General features: G+C 39.0%; 2 protein-coding genes and 1 long non-coding RNA gene across 3 annotated transcripts; all 3 read left to right on the top strand.

Moving 5' to 3' along the window:
• The first annotated feature begins 2,708 nt into the window (after nucleotides 1–2,708).
• LOC141779845 (protein S100-A6-like) lies at nucleotides 2,709–3,059 on the top strand. Its single transcript, XM_074654874.1, has 2 exons — nucleotides 2,709–2,844; nucleotides 2,965–3,059. Exons 1-2 carry the CDS (start codon nucleotides 2,709–2,711, stop codon nucleotides 3,057–3,059), a joined length of 231 nt encoding a protein of 76 aa, XP_074510975.1.
• A 3,027-nt stretch (nucleotides 3,060–6,086) lies between these two features.
• LOC141778992 (uncharacterized) lies at nucleotides 6,087–7,204 on the top strand. The gene is made up of 3 exons (XR_012596170.1): nucleotides 6,087–6,227; nucleotides 6,821–6,957; nucleotides 7,066–7,204. It is a non-coding gene; the product is annotated as an uncharacterized LOC141778992 (long non-coding RNA).
• A 9,715-nt stretch (nucleotides 7,205–16,919) lies between these two features.
• Nucleotides 16,920–18,566, top strand: LOC141778990 (ictacalcin-like). Its single transcript, XM_074653589.1, has 3 exons — nucleotides 16,920–17,064; nucleotides 17,958–18,094; nucleotides 18,207–18,566. Exons 2-3 carry the CDS (start codon nucleotides 17,963–17,965, stop codon nucleotides 18,330–18,332), a joined length of 258 nt encoding a protein of 85 aa, XP_074509690.1. The 5' UTR covers nucleotides 16,920–17,064; nucleotides 17,958–17,962; the 3' UTR covers nucleotides 18,333–18,566.
• The last annotated feature ends 1,681 nt before the right edge of the window (nucleotides 18,567–20,247 follow it).

Genomic DNA, 20,247 nt, shown 5'->3' with positions numbered 1-20,247 from the left:
GTGTGTGTGTGGGTGTGTGTGTGTGTGTGTGTGGGTGTGTGTATGTGTGTGAGGGTGGGTTTTTCTCAGATGTTGCAATGTTGTGTATCTTCTGATGGTTGCTGGAGGGTGACCAGATGTTTTTTGTGTTTTTTGTTATTCAGTTTATTGTTTGGAGTGTGTGAGGCAAAACACATTTTTGTGTGAACGGACAATAAACTTGATCTTATCTTTTCTTATCTTAGAAGTCGCCAAGTGGTAAATAACTGCACATACTGCTGCTGTGTGTCACACCAGTGAGCAACCTCTGGGTCTGAGAAGTGAAGCCAATGCTGAAGTGCCTTAAACTTGCATTCTTTCTAATGGCCAGCAGGGGGCGACGCCTCAGGTTGAAAAAAAAAGTCTGATTGTATACAAGAGCCTACTTCTCTCTTGATTTATTACCTCAGTAAACATTGTAAACATGAGTTTATGGTCTCAATCACTAGTTTCAAGTCTTCTTCAATACAGCATGATGTTCATTTAGTAAATTATCGTCCCATTTAGAGTAAAAAAGACCATAAAGCAGGGTATGTTTTCGTTTTACAACTTTAACCCTTTCACAATGTGTTTTCTGTTTATGAAAGTTAATTATAACATTTTTGGTCGCCTAAAAATGTCTTATTCAGCGTTCGGCTGTGCTTAGTTCCACCCTCTCGTGTCACTTCTGGTTGCAAAAAAACAATATGGCACCGGCCAAAAACCAAGATGGGGACGGCCAAAATGCCGAACTTGAGGCTTCAAAATGTCAATCCACAAACCCATGGGTGAAATCACCATGACTATATCAATTTCTTATATACAGTCTACATGTCACACTCAAATCATATTATAATCCAGTTTTCAGATTTTGTTTTCAAAAATATATTAACAAGACTAAAAGTCTGCAGCCACACTCACAACTCTCTGAGGCTTCACTTAGGAACAGCTGAATGCTAACATCAGCGTGCTAACATGCTCACAATGACAACGCTAAGATGTTTACCATGTTCGCCATCTTAGTTTAGCATGTTAGCATGCTAACCTGTTAATTAGGATTGAAAACAAAGTACAGCTGAGGCTTATGGGAACATTTTGATCTGATGATGGCGCTAGATGGAAAGCAAAGGGATCACCAAAATGATTATTATTCATCCTGAGGGGAAATTTCAGTTGTTGAGATGTTTCACTCAAAACCACAAATGTCAACTTCATGGTGGCATTGGAGGAAAAATCATAGGATCACCAGAGTCCTGAGGATTATGAATGTCTGTTCAAACTTTTGTGGCAATCCATCAAGTAGATATGTAAATATTTCACTGAAGAATTGAAAACTTTGGGCATCTGAACCGAGTTTCATGGCAATCCATCCAATAGTTGTTTCTGTTGTTAATTTCAGTCTGGTCCCAAGTGGTAGATCGACTGACTGTCCAACAGACAGACATTGGTATGGCTAAATACATCAAATCAGTATCTTCTTCACAAAAGTCAGACTGATAGACAAATAATCCTGGTGCATTCCTGCAAATACCTAGGCTGGTTGAAACTTGTGTAACGGCTGTTCGCTATTCAACACTTGGATTAAGGGTTTAAAGGTTTAACTGACGGTATTTGTTTGAGGGTTTGGCCTGCCCTTTTAAGTAACTGGATAATCCACAAGGACTCAACCACAGGCAGCTGTGCTGAATCATGGGAACTCACAAAACACAACTTCTATGTACATCGTTCTACCACCCAGTCCAACACAGTCCCTAGAGTTGTTGACAAATCTACACTATAGGAAGGGGGTTAATTATCACAATAGTTATGAGACAATTACACCGTTTTTAATGGCTGATGTACTGAGCAGATATTTTTTCAGTAGGTGTTGGTGTGTGGAGGGAGGACAGTATTCTCTATATGCAGAATTGCTCGGCACATTTTGGTGTCTGCAAACATTCCCCACCAGTGAATCATGGTGACTCTTGACCACGACTATCCTCTGCTTTTGTCTTCTACTGTCTGTACTGGTGTCTCTCATTACATTTATACAAACCCCTCACTCTAACCATCAGCTGTTTCACCACACAGCAACCAGGTCATGATATTAGAAACAACCCACAGTTGCAAGATAATTGTCTGTGTGGAGTACTACCTCTGAATAGGATTAACATGTGGTAAAATTACAACAATCCTAATTTGATTATTAAAATAGCAACAACAGTGACATTGGTGGGAATTCAGAAAATGAAGGCAAAAAGAATTCTGGCGAAAACCAGTTAGTGGGTGTAGACAGTGTACGACAGAGCTGAGCCAAAGCCATTCAGAAGAAACAACCAGTTAAGTGAGTAGACAAGCAGCGACAAGATGTCTTGAGTTGTTTCAGAAACTTATAGAGATTTGCCTGTCACATCAAACCACCAATTTAGAAATGTAGTATTTACCACTGAGGGGCAAGGCACCAAAAGAGCAACATTTAGAGAGAAAGAAAATCTGGTTTAGCTTGTACTGACTACATTTTTAAAATAATCAGATCTATTCATGAAACAAATGAGGAAGTGTGTTGGGCGGTAACATTCCTGATCTGAACAAGCTGCTCTACCAAGAGTTCAACACATATGTCTTAAATGTAGTATGAAGCATTTCCACATTACTGCATTACCACTGCCATGTAAAATTAATAAATAAACACTGGAATACACAGTCAACACTATTTTGTTGTTCCAGCCAACATGTCAAGGCTCCAACAGGCAATGACACTCCTCAAGGAGACCTTCAGTGAGTACGCTTCACGCTTTATGGACAAAGACACTATGATGAAGCCAGAACTGATGCAACTGCTGAGAAAAGAGTTTCCTGACGCAGTAAGTAGAAAAGATGTAGCAGTATTGCAACAGAGAGCTGATAATGCCTCTTTAACATATGTTTTATGTTTTACAATCTACTTACAACTCCTTCTGTTTTTCTTTCTTCAGTACAGAACTACAGATTTGTTCAACCAGCTGGATGCCGACAAGGATCACGTGGTTACTTTCAAGGAGTTCGTCGCTATTTTATCAGACTTCGACCTGATGTGCAGTTAAGAATAAATCCTTTGGCCACATTGCCTCAAAACTTTCTTGCCTTGTTCAATTTGTTCTAAATGAAAAAAACTGAGAGATCCAACTTGCACCAGTTTTACAGTCACATCAATAAAATATACACATCATTATCTTGTTCTGAGAAGGAAAACGTGGTTAAACGCATACAGATGAAGATGGGTTATTATGTAGGCTTGATGGAATAAAAATGTGCTGACTAATTAACTTCTAAATGCAGCTTTGAAAGAAAAGTAGTGGTGTAAAAAGCTTTATATCCCACCAAAATAAACACGAATTGTAGTCCGGTACATTTAGTGAAAGCATTGGTGCATGTTGTCATCGATGCTTTCTAGCTCTTATGACAATATGGTTGTCAATGTGGCCTGTCAGAGTTATTGCATGCAGTAGTTTAGACCTGGGATCCACCCTGCAAGGCCAGCTGGGTTATCTTGACTAATGAAAGAAATGATTCTCAAACTTATAGTCAATATTTAACCTGATATTTTTGGATTTGATGTTCATGTGGAGTGAAAGGATTTTTATTTACCACCATTACTTGCAATCATCCATTTGCATGAGCATCCTTATATGCTGTAGTTTTCCCACATCGGTAGTACTGGTATGAAAGGGAACTTTATGTCAGAGAGAAAGTAAGAAAGGGGACATTCCAGTGTTGTCATTTTCACATTTTGTACCTTGTCTGGAGAGCAAAAAATAAAGAAAGAAGGGTGGGGGCTTGTAAAGAGGGTGTGTCAACCTATTTCTAAAAAGGTTGGTGCTCTCTTCACAAATCCCTTTCTTCCAGCCTCTATATTCATACAATTTTGTTAAGTGGAAATATGTTTTACAAATCCTTTTTGAAATACAGCATTAACTATTTTGGATGTCATTGATCTAAATACTTGATACCTAACATTATGTGGTATGAGATGCATGAATGAGCTTCTGGGTGTGGTTTGTGTACTGTGTGGAGTGCTATGTCTGAATAAAGTTAAGATGTCAATATATGGTAAGATTATACCAAAGGAAAATCTGAATTTTAGGTTGTACTGAATCCTTTCAAAAAAAAAAAATCAGTTCTATTGATGAGACAAATGAGGAAGTGTGTTGGTGACGGAGATGGTGTGGTTACTTTCAAGGGGTTTCTCACTACTCTAGCAGACTTCTCCGCGACTATCAATAAAGAATAAATCCTTTGGCCACATTGCCTCAGAGCTTTCTTGCCTTATTTAATTTGTTCTAAATGAAAAAAACTGAGTGATTCTACTGGCGCCAGTATTACAGTCACATCTATAAAATATACTTTACAAGTCTTTATCATTTGTTCTGGGAAGGAAAACTTGGTTACAGATGAAGATGGATTATTATGTAGGCTTGGTGGACTTGAAATGTGCCGACTTTGAGTGAGTATCACTGATTCTGAATGTCAGTAGACACACATCAACTATAACTGCAGCTGTGAGATGAAATTAGTGGTGTAAAAAGCTATAATAAAGTCAATTAATACCCTAAATTGCAATCAGGTACATTTAGTGAAAGCACTGGTGCATGTTGTCATAAATGCTTTCTAGCTCTTATGACAATATGGTTGTCAATGTGGCCTGTCAGGGTTATTGCATACAGTAGTTTATTATAGACCTGGGATCCACCCTGCAAGGCCAGCTGGGTTAGTTTGACTAATGAAAGAAAAAGGGCTGTCAACGTGTCAACGTTAACGCAATCAATCTTTCAAAGGTTGTAGCGGGCTCAGCTAGAGTGAGGTCTAGAGTTTGACTAATGAAAGAAATTATTCTGAAACATAAAGTCAATATCTGCCCTGAAATAAATAAAGAAAACAGACATTTTTTCAGGTTGAGTTTAAAAGAATTTCCTTACAGGTTTTGGATATCCATGTAGCTTTAGAAAGTACTCAGACCCCTTTACTTTTTGTACACTTTGTTGTTTTGTAGATTTAATTTTAAATGGATGAAATAATAATTTCTGCCAATCAATCTACTCTCAATAACCTATAATGACAAAGTGAACGCATGTTTTTAGAATCTTTTGCAAATGTATCAAAAATCAAAAACTGAAATCTCTCATTTACATAAGTAATCAGACCGTTTGCTGTGGCTCTCCAATTGGGGTCAGGTGCATCCTGTTTGCTTTAATTATCCTTGAGACGTGTCTGGAACTTGATTGTATTCCACCTGTGGCAAATTGAATTGATTGGAAGGCACACCTGTGTATATAAGGTCCCTCAATTCACATGTCAGGACAAAAGCCAAGCTATGACGTCCAAGGAACTCTCTGGAGACTTTCGATAGAATAGTGGTGAGACATCGATCAGGGCAAGGGTATAAAACCAGTGTTCCCAGGAGCACAGTGGCCTCAATAATTGTGAGATGCAAAGAAGAGCCTTGGTCAGGGAGGTGACCAAGAACCCAACGGTCACTCTCAGAAAGCTTCGGAAATCCTCTGCAGAGATGGGAGAACCTTCCAGAAGGACGACCATCTCAGCGGCATCATGGTAGAGATGCTCGACGGATGCATGGAATTAATAGTGCAGATTTTAAACAAGAAAATAAAGACATTTCCATTTACAAGTTGGTTTTCCTTTTTCTTTTGCCTCAACCGTGGCATGTACAGTATATGACAAGTCAGAGCTGTGTGTAACATACTGCATAATGTTAGTGTTTGTATTAAGTGTCTTTACCCATGGAATGCCTGTCAGGGTTATTGTGTGCAGTGATGTATTATAGCCCTGGGACGATGTACTCTGCAAAACCAGCTGTGCTAGTTTGACTATAAAGAAAATTATTCTGGAACTTATTTCAGTGCAAACTTCAATGTTTGCACTGAAATAAGAAAACCAAGAATTTTTTTTTGTAGGTTGAGTTAAAAAGAAAAGTCTTTACAGGTTATGGATATCCATGTATCAAGAGCATTTGATGTTCCCTTATCAAACAGCTTGAAAGAAGATAATATTAACCACCATTACATAACATTACTTCCCAAACTGGTATTACTGGTCTGGAAGGGGTTTACGTGTGGGAAAAAAAGACAGAAAGAGGGGTGGGCGCTTGAAAAGAGGGTTTGTCAACCTGCATTTAAAAATATTTGTGTCGATGCTCTCTTCACAAATCCCTCTCTTCCACCATCTCGACCTCTCGAAGTTATCGTACAATTTTGGTAAGTGGAACTACATTTTAAAATCCTTTTTGAAATACAGCATTAACCATTTTGGATTGCATTTATCTAAATACTTGATACATAATATGTAGCATGATGAGATGCATGAATGAGCTTCTGGGTGTGGTTTGTGTACTGTGTGGAGTGCTACCTCTGAATAGGATTAACATATGGTAAAATTACAACAATCCTGATTTGATTATTAAAATAGCAACAACAGTGATATTGGTGGGAATTCAGAAAATGAAGGCAAAAAGAATTCTGGCGAAAACCAGTTAGTGGGTGTAGACAGTGTATGACAGAGCTGAGCCAAAGCCATTCAGAAGAAACAACCAGTTAAGTGAGTAGACAAGCAGCGACAAGATGTCTTGAGTTGTTTCAGAAACTTGCTTCGGAGATTTGCTTGTCACATCAAACCAACAATTTAGAAAGTAGTATTAACCACTGAGGGGCAAGGTCCAACAAGGTCCTGCTCTACCAAGAGTCCAACACATGTCTTTAAATGTAGTATGAATTATTACCACATTACTGCATTACCACCACAATGTAAAAGGAATAAATAATATGAACACAGGACTATTTTCTTGTTCCAGCCAACATGGATCCATCAAGGATCCTACAGGCATGGTCACTCCTCATGCAAACCTTCGACGAGCACACTCATGACGACGAACTAGTTTTGAACAAGAGCGGTCTTGCTGACCTGCTCAAAAAATAGTTTCCTGGCGAAGTAAGTAGAACAGATGTAGCACTATTGCAATGGAGAGCCGTGGATGCCTCTTTGACATGTGTTTTATGTTTTACCATCTATTTACAACTCCTGTTTTTCTTCCTTTAGCCCAAAGACAAAGCTGAAGTGGAGAATTTGTTCAGCAGCCTGGACGCCGACCGTGATGGTGTTGTTACTTTCAAGGAGTTTGTCGCTATTGTAGCAGACTTCGACCTGATGTTCAGTAACGAATTAATGCTTTGGCCACATTGCCTCAGAACTTTGTTGCTTTATTTAATTTGTACTAAGTGATCCAACTTGCACCAGTATTACAGTCACACCTATAAAATATACAGTACATGTCATTATCTTGTTCTGAGAAGGAAAACTTGGTTAAACAAATACAGATGAAGATGGGTTGTTATGTAGGCTTGATGGATTTGAAATGTGCCCACTTTGAGTATCACTGATTCTAAATGTCAGAGGAGACAAATTAACGAGTAACTGCAGTTCTGAGATCAAATTAGTGGTGTAAAAAGCTATAATAAAGTCAATAACAGTACCCTAAATTATAGTCAGGTACATTTAAAGCACTGGTGCATGTTGTCATAAATGCTTTCTAGTTCTTATGACAATATGGCTGCCAATATGGCCTGTCAGGGTTATTGCATTCAGTAGTTTACTATAGACCTGGGATCCACCCTGCAAGGCCAGCTGGGTTAGACTAATGAAAGAAATTATTCTCAAACTTATAGTCAAAATTTCCCCCGAAATCAGGTTGAGTTTAATTTTAAAAATCCTTACAGGTTATGGGTATCCATGTAGCTTCAAGTACTCAGACTCCTTCACTTTTTGCACACTTTATTGTGTTGTAGATAATTCAAAATAGATAAAATATCATTTTTTCCCATCAATCTATACTCAATAAACCATAATGACAAAGTGAAAACATGTTTTTGGAATCTTTTGCAAATGTATTAAAAATCAAAAACTGAAATCTCTCCTTCAGACCCCTTGCTGTGGCTCTCCAAATTGTGTTCAGGTGCATCCTGTTTGCTTTAAAGAGGAACTATTATGCCTAGTATCTGGCACATACTTGTATTTTTGGTTTCTACTAGAACATGTTTACATGCTTTAATGTTCAAAAAACGTTTTATTTTTCTCATACTGGCTGTGCTGCAGCACCTTTTCTCACCCTCTGTCTGAAATGCTCTGTTTGAACTCCTGCCCCACCCTTCCTGAAAAAGCCCAGGCTGCTCTGATTGGTCAGCTGGCCCACTGTTGTGATTGATTAAAGAACTAAACTGTTTGAAGGCGTGCCAAACTAGCTGCTAGGCAGGTATTATGCAATTGTTGTAATTTGTGACATCATCACGTTACAGAAGAACATGCAGGACTTCAATCAAGGTGTTTCAGGCAGTTCAGGAGCAGTGTTTCTGTGGGGGAGAGTGACTCCCTTTGGCATGGACTTTGGGCTTTTTAACTTTGCAGACCTTTTACATGCACAATAAACGATATAACCAGGGTTCCTCCTGCATAGAGAATTACAAAGGCTCTGTCAAATTTTGCCCCGCCTCCAGCTCTCAACAACACTGTGATGAGTGTCTTCATGGAAAACACTATTTTCTAACAAGCATTACACTTGGAGGATTTCTGTCATTTGTAACTGCAATTGCGGCATTACGCCGTTGTGGTGGCGCTGTAACATACTGTAACCAGCACAGTAAACCAGGAAAGGTGCTGCCAAAACTGCCAAAGAAGAGACAAGCCGTCTGTTTTCAGTTGGACGACAGCAAAGCAGGAGCAAAAGGGTTTCTGCTGGTAACGTCTTTGCAACCACTGAAAAAAGTCACCAAAGTAAACAAAACTCCTTTTCCCCGTCGTTCAATGTTTTATTATAGTTTTATATCGCCAGATGGTGTTTATAAATGCCGTTGAAAGCGGCAGTCTGCGTTTGTGAAAAACGCTCCATCTACCTCTACATGTGTGCCTTAACAGTTTCATAATAAACCGAATATATAAACTCCGAAAAAATAGTTTGGAAATTTGTGTTTGGTGGATTATTTCTCTGTTGTTACAATGCTAATTGGCATTGTATTTTACATCGTTGGAAAACCTGTTTATTTACCTTCACAATGATGTCCAATTTGTAAGGATCATGCATTTGTGGGATGAGCAGCACAGCTGATTATGTGGGTAGCGCCCAAGAAAAATTTGCCTAAATTCTCTGCCAGTGGTAAACAGTGTATTCTCCTGTTAGTATTGACTCTTGTTTTGAGTTGTTTGGTGGATTGGATGATTGAACTCTCTATCAGTAACAAGGAACAAACAAGACATATTGGCTATTTTACACTTTATTCATTTAATACACCGTCAAGAGCTTCAGTAGCAGTGGAAGATCCATATGCAGCCACAACAGCCTGGCACCTCCTCCACATGCTGGTCACCAACCTGGTCACACGTTGCTGTGGGATGGCGTTCCATTCCTCAACCAGGATTCGTTGCAGGTCAGCCAGCGTGGTTGTGTTGGTCACTCTAACACGTACAGCACGCCCAAGCTGATCCTACAAGTGTTGTATTGGGTTGAGGTCTGGACTCTTGGCAGGCCGCTCCATTCTCTCTACTCCCACATTGTGGAGGTAGTCTGTGATAACCCTGGCTCAGTGGGGGCGAGCGTTGTCATCTTGGAGGATGAAGTTAGGTGTCAGATTGTGGAGATATGGGATCACCACTGGCTGCAGAATCTCATCCCGATATCTCACTGCATTGAGATGGCCTTCAATGATGATAAGTCTTGTTTTGCCAGTGACATCATTGAGGAAACACACCACCACGCTGGCTGACCTGCAACGAATCCTGGTTGAGGAATGGAACGCCATCCCACAGCAACGTGTGACCAAGTTGGTGACCAGCATGAGGAGGAGGTGCCAGGCTGTTGTTGCTGCGTATGGATCTTCCACTACTACTGAGGCTCCTGACGGTGTATTAAATGAATAAAGTGTAAAATTGCCATTATGTCTTGTTTTTTCCTTGTTACTGATTGACTCAATCATCCAATCCACCAAACAACTCAAAACAAGAGTCAATACCAACAGGAGAACACACTGTTTACCATTGGCAGAGAATTTTGGCAAATTTTACTTGGGCGCTACCCACATAATCAGCTGTGCTGCTCGTCCCACAAATGCATGACCCTTACAGGTTGGACATCATTGTAAAGGTAAATAAACAGGCTTTCCAACGATGTAAAACACAATGCCAATTTGCATTGTAACGAGAGAAATAATCGACCAAACACAAATTTCCGAACTTTTTTTTCTGAGTTTATTTACACTTCTAAACAGGTGGGCTGGCTTGCCTTCGCCGGGCGCATTTCCTCTGCGACGGTCCGCACACTGCACTAGTTCGGCTCAGAAAGGCGAAAGTGTCTCACGCTCTGCAGGGGCGTTGACTAGTGCTTGATGTGCCGTCTTTCCCACGGGGAGGGAGAGGCCTCCTGCTCCGGGCGCAACTGTCAGTGTCACAGGTGTCGGCGATGTGCAATCCACCCGTCTTGAAACACAGGCCCGTCTCGTTTACCATGCTTTGTGGGTGTGACAACCAATTATTACCAATTATGACTACATTTTTTAGATTGGTGGTTTAGTGGTGCAAGAAGTACACAGATCTTTTACTTAAGTAAAAGTAATACCACAGTGTAAAAATACTCTGTTACAAGTAAATGTCCTTCATTCAAAATGTTACTAAAGTATAACAGTATTAGCATCAAAATCTACATAAAGTACCAAAAGAATGTGTTCATCACTTTAATGTAGCAGCTGGTTGGGAGCATGCCGACCCCCTTAGATGGTCCGAGGTCAGGATGGTACCACCTCCGCCTCATTTTGAGGCAGGAAAAACCCTGTATAACACACTAAAGGAAAGGGAGAAACACAAAAGCATTATAGGTCCTCTTTAATTATCCTTCTACAACTTGATTGTATTCCACCTGTGGCAAATTGAACTGATTGGACGTAGTTTAGGAAGGCACACCTACACTTTCGTGATAGAATTGTGGTGAGACATCGATCAGGGCAAGGGTATAAAACCAGTGTTCCCAGGAGCGCAGTGGCCTCAATAATTGTGAAATAGAAAGAAGAGCCTTGGTCAGGGAGGTGACCAAGAACCAATCGGTCGCTGTAAGAAAGCTTCGGAAATCCTCTGCAGAGATGGGAGAACCTGCCAGAAGGACGACCATCTCAGCGGCATCATGGTAGAAATGCTCAACGGATGCATGGAGGTCTTTCAAATAGTTGAAAAGTAATTCACTAAGTGACATTTGACTGGAAAATAAACAATAACAACAATCAATGCAAACATCAACTGAAATAGATCTAAATCAAAGAAATAAAAAGCAATATTCACCAATTAATAGTGCAGATTTTAAACAACAAAAAAATAAAGACATTGATATGTCGATTTACAAGTTGGTTTTCCTTTTACCAACTCTATCTATAGAATGCCTGTCAGGGTTATTGCGTGCAGTAATGTATTACAACCCTGGGACGATGACCTTTGCAAAACCAGCTGTGCTAGTTTGACTATAAAGGAAATTATTCTGTAATTTAGAGTCAACATTTACACTGAAATAAGAAAACAGATATTCTTTTTCAGGTTGAGTTAAAAAGAAAAGTCTTTGCAGGTTATGGATATCCATGTATCAGGAGCATTTGATGTTCCCTTATTGTACAGACTGAAAGAAGATAATATTGATCACCATTACATAACAATACTTCCCAAACTGGTATTACTGGTATGGAAGGGGCTTATGTGAGAAAAAAGACAGAAAGAAGGGTGGGGGCTTGAAAAGAAGGTGTGTCAACCTGCATTTAAGGACGTTGTGTCGGTGCTCTCTTCACAAATCCCTCTCTTCCACCATCTTGACCTCTCGAAGTTATCGTACAATTTTGGTAAGTGGAAAAAATTTTTTTAAATGTTTTTTAAAATATAGCATTGACCATTTTGGATTGAATTTATCTAAATACTTGATACATAATATGTAGCATGATGAGCTTCTGGGTGTGGTTTGTGTACTGTGTGGAGTGCTACGTGTGAATAGGATTAACATGTCAACCTATTGTAAGATTATACCAATTCTAATTTGAATATTAAAATAGCGACAATAGTGTGTTGAGAAGAAACAACCAGTAAAGTGAATGCAAGCAGCGATTAGATGCTCTGAATTGTTTCAGAAACATTTAGAGATTTGCCTGTCACACCAAACTACCAATTCAGAAATGGAGTATTTACCACTGAGGGACAGAGACAAGATGACAAGGCAACAGAAGAGCAACATTTAGAGAGGAACAAAATAAGACTTTTAGTTTGTACTGAATCCATTTTTTAAATAATCAGATCTATCCATGAGACAAATGAGGAAGTGTGTTGGGCGGTAACATCCCTGATCTGAACAAGCTGCTCATCCAAGAGTCCAACCCATGTGTTTAAATGTAGCATGAAGCATTACCACGTTACTGCATTACCACCGCCATGTAACATGAATAAATAAATAAACACTGGAGTAAACAGTCAACACTATTTTCTATTTTTTCATTCCAGCCAACATGCCAGAGCTCCAAGATGCATTTGGCCTCCTCGTCGACACCTTCAATGAATACGCTATACTAGAAGGAGACAATACCACTTTGACCAAGACAGAACTTGTTTTGCTGCTCAACACTGAGTTTCGTGATGCAGTAAATTGAAAAGATGTAGCACTATTGCAATGGTGACCTGTGGATACCTCTTTAACAAATGTTTTATGTTTTACAATCCACTAACAACTCCTGTTTTTCTTTCTTTAGAAAGGCAACGCTGAAGTGGAAGATTTGTTCAGCCAGCTGGCCGCCGACCGTGATGCTGTTGTTACTTTCAAGGAGTTTCTCACTATTGTAGAAGACGTCCATCTGATATACAGTAAAGAATGACTCCTTTGGCCACATTGCCTCAGAACTTTCTTGCCTTATTTAATTTGTACTAAGTGATCCAACTTGCACCAGTATTACAGTCACATCTGTAAAATATACAGTACATGTCATTATCATGTTCATAGAAGTAAACCTTGGTTAAACAAATACAGATGAAGATGGGTTATTATGTAGGCTTGATGGATTTGAGTATCACTGAATAGGATTAACGTGTCAATCTATGGTAAGATTATAACAATTCTAATTTGATTATTAAAATAGCGACAATAGTGAATTTGATGGCAATTCAGTAAATTAAGGCAACCAAGAATTCTGGGGAAAAAAACTGAGAGTGAAGACAGAATATGACAGAGCTGAGCCAAAGCCATTCAGAAGAAAACCACTGAGGGGCAAGGCAACAAAAGAGCAACATTTAAAGAGAAAGAAAATCTGGTTTAGCTTGTACTGACTGCATTTTTAAAATAATCAGATCTATTCATGAAACAAATGAAGAAGTGTGTTGGGCAGTAACATTCCTGATCTTAACAAGCTGCTCATCCAACTGCAATACATTAATGCATTACCACCGCCATGTAAATAGATAAACACTGGAAAACACAGTCAACGCTATTTTCTCGTTCCAGCCAACAAGTCAAACCTCTCACAAGGAATGGCACTCCTCAAGGACAACTTCAAGAAGTACGCTCGATACGAAGGAGAGTCAGACACTTTGACCAGGAGAGACCTTTGTGTCATACTCTACAAAGAGTTTCCTGACGCAGTGAGTAGAGAAGATGTAGCGCTATTGCAATAGAGAGCTGATAATGCCTCTTTAACAAATGTTTTATGTTTTACAATCTACTTACAACTCCTTCTGTTTTTCTTTCTTTAGCCCAGAGGCACAGCTGCATTGGACAGTCTGATGAGCAAGCTGGATACCGACGATGATGGTGTTGTTTCTTTCGAGGAGTTTCTCACTGTTGTAGTAGACTTCTACACGATGGTCAGTAACAAAGAATAAATCCTTTGGCCACATTGCCCCAGAACTTTCTTGCCTTATTTAATTTGTACTCAATGAAAAAAACTGAGTGATACTACTGGCACCACTATTACAGTCACATCTATAAAATATAGACGTCATTATCATTTGTTCTGAGAAGGAAAACTTGGTTAAACACATACAGATGAAGATGGGTTATTATGTGGTATGAAAGACTTGGATGTCATCATCACCATCAACCATTGTTTATTCAGGTATAATTGACTGAGCATTAAACTCTTTTACAGTAATGCCCTGAAACCATATTCATATGGGCTACAAGGATATACAATATACAAGAAGATATACAACAACAACAGAAACTAGAAAATGCATTTCCTGCTGAAAATGCATGGGAATGCTGACAACTCAAATGCATTGCACTGCACTGCTGAAAACCCTAGAAGATTAAATACATTGTTAGAAAAGCTGGAAGCTAAACTGTAATACTGTCAAAAGTGGTAAATTTGAATTTTCCTGAATAGGCGGAACAAAGAAATGCTTTTTATGTATATCAGACAGATGAACTGCATTGCTAAACACAAACAGAGACAGAGAGGGAGAGGGAGAGAGAAATATTGGGTGAAATAAACCTTTAAAACTATAAGTGCTTGGACAGAAATAGTATTTTCACTGATTGAACCTTTAAAATCTATAAGTTGTTACACAGAAAGTGGTACTTGGGTGGAAAGTAGCAGTAACAGTAGTAGTAATAGTAGTAGCGGTAGTAGTAGTAGTAGTAGTAGTAGTAGTATTAGTAGCAGCAGAAGGAGCAGGAGTAGTAGTAGTACTAGTAGTAGTAGCAGAAGGAGCAGGAGCAGTAGTAGTAGTAATAGTAGTAGTTGAGGCAGTAGGAACAGCAGCAGGAGCAGTAGTAATAGTAGCAGTAGTGGTAGCAGTAACATCACTGGTAGTAGTAGTAGCAGTAACAGTAGTAGTAGTAGTAATAGTAGTAGCGGTAGTAGTAGTAGTAGTAGTAGTAGTAGTAGTAGTAGCAGCAGCAGCAGCAACAGTAGTAGTATCAATAATAGTTGTAGTAGTAGCATCAGCTAGAACTTTTAAGATTGTAAGTCGTTAGACAAAATATAGTAGATAGAGTTACTCTATAGAGATTTTATTTTGAAAAAAAAACTTGTCCTGAGTTCCCTGTTGAGATACAGTTACCTTCTGTGTGTGTGTGTGTGTGTGTGTGTGTGTGAGAGAGAGAGGGAGAGACAGAGACAGAGGTACTTTTAAATCAGAGAGGCAGAGACTGATCAGGCAGACAGTAACTGTATAGGCTTAAATAGAAATTAAACTTCTACAGTTTAAAAAGAGCTTAAGCGCAATGCACCAATCAGAGACAGGCAGAGATTGCTGTCAAATCAGCCAGTCAGAAATACCTGTTTATGTCTGAAAGTGCTGAGTCATGGTTGGGAATGACTGGTGAAAACACAGAGAAGGTACTACCTGAAAAAGACCCCCTCAGTTAAAAACTATACGTTGTATAGCTAAAATCTCTTCAGTTTGAGCACCTCAAGACTTTGATAAAGATGTTGACGTGTCAGTTGTGTGGATAAAGTTAAAAATGACTGAGCACTGGCAGTCTAAAAAGTCTCCACTGCTGAGTTTTTGTTCCAGACTTTTAGAGGTGAATTAACATTGCAGCGGATGAGAGAGAGGAAGGGATCTCTTGGTGCTTTGAAGGAGATAAATCCCAAACTGTAAGACCTATTGCTTAAATGGGCACATCATCTGAAAGAAGACAAAAATACCTACGTTTTGATGTATTAATTGTGTATAAGGAGTGGAGGTTGTGGGCTAGGTAGCAATTTGTTTGGATAATTCTCAAAAGATTTTTAAGCTCTGCTCCACTCTAACGATGATGTCCGTGCTCTAGCCCTTAACGATCCACGCAATACACACCCATTATAAAATCTGAAATGGTCTGAAAATTTCATAAAACGTAAACTGCGATAAATGAAAATCTGTAAAAGTTATCAAAAAACTGAATCATAGCTTAATAGTTCAAAGACTTGTAACCCGTTTAAAGTTTAAATGAAGTCTGTAGCTGAAAGTATGCGGAAGCAGTAGCATTTCAAAGTGGAGTAGGTTTAAGAGGATTTGAAGATTTTCTCCATTGAGTTACATTGTAAAACAAATGTGGAAAAAACCTTAATATTTTAAAAAGTATAAATAGTTGAAACAAGTCAAGATATAGCAGTAATGTCCTTAAAGAGCTGAATATTTTGATAGTTGAACGGTTTCTGTAGCTAAAAGTATGCGGGACTAGTTAAAGGCCAAAAAACGAACGGAAGAAATAGTTGATTGAAGAAGTTGAATAAACCTTAGAAGAACAATACTGGGAATGCTGAATCAGCATCATGGGGTCAGGGTGCATGACTATATGATAGTCAGCTAGTTGGTGACTGCTTCTGCTCTCAACTCCAGTCTTCATTCTCTGCTCCATGCTAGCTTGTCTGGAAGGAGGCTAAGTAACGCTCTAAAGTTACGCAAAATTTTGGCGAGGAAAAACTGGCGTGGCCATTTTCAAAGGGGTCCCTTGACCTCTGTTGCCAATATTTTTACAGATCTAAAATTGTATTCCTTCATTTAGCGCAGAGATTTCAAAAGTGCCGCTGGATGGCGACAGAAATGGTGTTGTTGCTTTCCAGGAGTATGTCACTTTTGCAGCAGCCCTCATCGTGATTTGCGGCACTAAATAATTCGGCCACATTGCCTCAAAACTTTTTCAAACAAATTTGTATGAAAAAAACTGGAAGATTCAACTTGCACCAGTTTTACAGTCACATCTATAAAATATACATGTCATTATCATTTGTTCTGAGAAAGAAAACTTGGTTAAACACATACAGATGAGGGTTATTATGTAAGCTTGAGGACCTACTGAATTTGGGTATCACTGATATTGAAGTGACCAATAAAGAAACAAAAATGAGGAAATTCCAGCATTTTCATTTTCACATTTTGCACATTCTTCTGAAGAGAAGAAAGAAAGAAATAAGGTAAAAAAGTACATCAAGAGGGGTGGGGACTTGGGAAGAGGGTGTGTCAACCTCTGATTAAAAAGGTTTGTGTCCGTGCTCTCTTCACAAATCCCTCTCTTCCACCATCTCAACCTCTCAAGGTTATCATACAATTCTGGTGAGTGGAAATATTTTCATGAATCCTTTTTGAAATACAGCATTAACTATTTTGGATTTCATTTGTCTAAATACTTGATACCTGATATGTAGCATGATGTGGTATGAGATGCATGAATCAGCTTCTGGGTGTGGTTTGTGTACTGTGTGGAGTGCTACGTGTGAATAGAGTTAAGTTGTAAATATAATGTAAGATTATACCAATTCTAATTTGAATGTTATAACGGCGACAGATGTGAAGTTGGTTTGGAATTCAGGAAATGAAAGCTAAAAGGGATTCTGGGGGGAAAAAAACAATGAAAAGTTCTTTTAAAAAGGCATGCAGTAGGGTGGGGCAACTGAGGATGTGAAAAGTAGTGAGTCACGACAGTGTATAAAGGTACAGCCGAGCCAAAGCCGTTGAGAAGACACAACCAGTAAAGTGAATGGGCAAGCAGCTATTAGATGCCTTGAATTGTTTTAGAAAAATGCAGACTTGAATGCCACACCAAACTACCAATTTGCTTCTCTGTTGCACCACCCATATAGCGCTTGATCATGTCTCTTGTTTAAAACCAATGGTCACTAGAAATGGAGTAATAGCCCTGAGGGACACAGAAAATATGACAAGGCAACAAACGAGCAACATTTAGAGAGAAGGAAAATCTGAGTTTGTACTGAATGCATTTTTAAAAGAATCTGTTCTATTCATGAGACTAATGAGGAAGGGCGTTGGGTGGTAACATTCCTGATCTAAGATCATGCTTGTTAAGACAAACTACTCAACCAAGAGTCCAACCCATGTGTTTAAATGTAGCATGAATCATTACCACGGTACTGCATTACCACCGCCATGTAAAATGAATAAATAAATAAACACTGGAATATACAGTCAACACTATTTTCTCGTTCCAGCCAACATGGCGCAGCTCATGCAGGCAGTGGACAGCCTCTTAAACGTCTTCGACAAGTACGCTGGAAAAGACGGAGACAGCAAGACTTTGACCAAGAACGAACTGTCTGAACTGCTCCACAAAGAGCTTGATATGAAAGTAAGTAGAAAAGATGTAGCACTATTGCAATAGAGAGCTGTGCCACTTTGACATATTTTTTATATTTACTATCTACTTACAACTACTTCTCCTTCTGTTTTTATTTCTTTAGCCCAGCAACAAAGGGGCTGTGGAAGAATTCTTCAAGGCGCTGGATAACGACGGGGATGGTGTTGTTACTTTCCAGGAGTACGTCATTTTCGTAGTAAGCCTCTGCATGATGTGCAAGGGTCAATAATTCGGCCACATTGCCTCAAAACTAAATTTGTACTAAATTAAAAAAAATGGAAGATCCAACTTGCACCAGTTTTACAGTCACATCTATAAAATATACATGTCATTATCATTTGTTCTGAGAAAGAAAACTTGGCTAAACACATACAGATGAGGATTATTATGTAAGCTTGAGGACCTACTGAATTTGAGTATCGCTGATATTGAAGTGATTAATAAAGAAACAAAATTAAACGTTGTTACATTTTGTGAATGCTTTGTGTGTGTCCCTAAATGAATTACAGATATTGTACAAACTCAGCTGACCCTCTCTACTGCACATCTACTAGGCCGAAATACCTTTAAAATGATCTTTAAAAACATGATTTGCCTTTTCATATAGGCTAACACGTTAACTAAAATGTCTCTTAGCTCATCATTCAGGGACCGATCCCATACAGTAAATGTTCACTATTATGTCACTGTTTAGATGCTTTACACAGGAAATAACACTGAGGGAGAGGCAAACAGCTGTACATCTGCATGTGGTCCTTAAAAGGCTGAGTTAAGAGTGGCTTGCGTGATGTATGTATAAAATACAGCTCCAAACCGTATAAGCGGTAATCACCATGGTACTAAAGAAACTAAGGAATCCATTGTTACCAACCATGTCATGCTAGCTTGTCTGGAAGGAAACGGGACGGGACGCACCCTATTTTTTCCCTGATAAAGCTTCACTGTGAACAACACACCTGTGTTGAAATCGGCAGGAGGAGAGTTAGTAATGTTACCTGTTAGCAACCGGTGGGCAGCACAGTCCTGCTTAAATAAATAATGGGGCTACTAACATTAACGGAGGTGCCATTGTTTTATTATTATGACGCATTCAAACGCTGCTCAGGAAAAATGACATTGGGTGGAGATTAATTACAACACTATCATGATGTGTTTGAAGGAGATGTTTTCATAGTAATATAAAATAGATATATGTGTCAAACTCAAGGCCCGCACCTCATTTGATGTGGTCTGCGAGAGCTGGCAAAGAATATAATTTGCTTAGAAGTACGGTGTCCATAAACTACATGTCCCACAATGCATCTCGATTTTGTTACCTGCGCACTGAAGTGTGTCAATATCAGTAGTTTCCAGCGGCGGCACGTGGTCGCCAAAATGTCAAAGAATAATGTTTGTGTGAACATATCCGTACAGGAAGCAGCAGAACAATCAAGTTTGCACCATTGGTCGCACTACTGAAAAACAGTTTAGGGGAGAGGGATATGTCGCGAGGTGTTTTAACTCCTTAGTGAATTAGGAAGGGAGCGGAGAAATGTTTGCCGTGTGTGTGTGTGTGTGTGTGTGTGTGTCTGTGTGCGTGCGTGCGTGTGTGTGTGAGTGCGCTGCCCACCGTCAGTGACAGCTACTCTGTCACATTGTTGTACCATAGTTCTGCCCCTCTCAACTGCGACCAAAAAGTTAAACAAAGTCAATGTAATAAATAGTGCTTGATAATATTTGTGTCATGGTAAAAAAAAAAAAGAACTTTACTATTCACTTGAAAATGTTGATCTTTGATGGATGAGTAATGATGAGGGTTTCTTAATCTCATAAATTCATGGGATCTATGTTATAATAACACAGAGAAAAGTGAGTGTGTGTGAGCCCACATTCAGTATTTTTGTGTCTAAGTACATGCATATATGCACAAGCATGTGTTTTTGTTACTGAACTCATTTTTTAAATAAATTGTACAATAGTTGTACACTTGAATGTCTGCTTGCAATCATTTTTCCTAGACTTCTGCTTTCAGAGCTAGTTATTAATTAAGTTGTTACTAAAAAAACAATAATAATCGAATGCAGAGGCAATTATGTAATATGATAAAGAGTAGATATATTTATATAGTCTTACAGTTATAACCGGCCCTTTGAGGGCAACCATAA

Source organism: Sebastes fasciatus, chromosome 12 (genome assembly GCF_043250625.1).
Source record: "Sebastes fasciatus isolate fSebFas1 chromosome 12, fSebFas1.pri, whole genome shotgun sequence".
NCBI classification, from domain to species: Eukaryota; Metazoa; Chordata; class Actinopteri; order Perciformes; family Sebastidae; genus Sebastes; species Sebastes fasciatus.
Note: the sequence above shows the minus strand (reverse complement) of the source record. Positions and strands in the feature narration are given on the sequence as shown.

Bases quoted from the DNA above. Each gene is read 5' to 3' on its own strand.
- LOC141779845 (XM_074654874.1), top strand. From the start codon at position 2,709: ATGTCAAGGCTCCAACAGGCAATGACACTCCTCAAGGAGACCTTCAGT. The intron at 2,845-2,964 runs GTAGAAAAGATG...ACAGAACTACAG, and splicing joins AGAGTTTCCTGACGCAGTAA to ATTTGTTCAACCAGCTGGAT.
- LOC141778990 (XM_074653589.1), top strand. From the start codon at position 17,963: ATGGCGCAGCTCATGCAGGCAGTGGACAGCCTCTTAAACGTCTTCGAC. The intron at 18,095-18,206 runs GTAAGTAGAAAA...TTATTTCTTTAG, and splicing joins ACAAAGAGCTTGATATGAAA to CCCAGCAACAAAGGGGCTGT.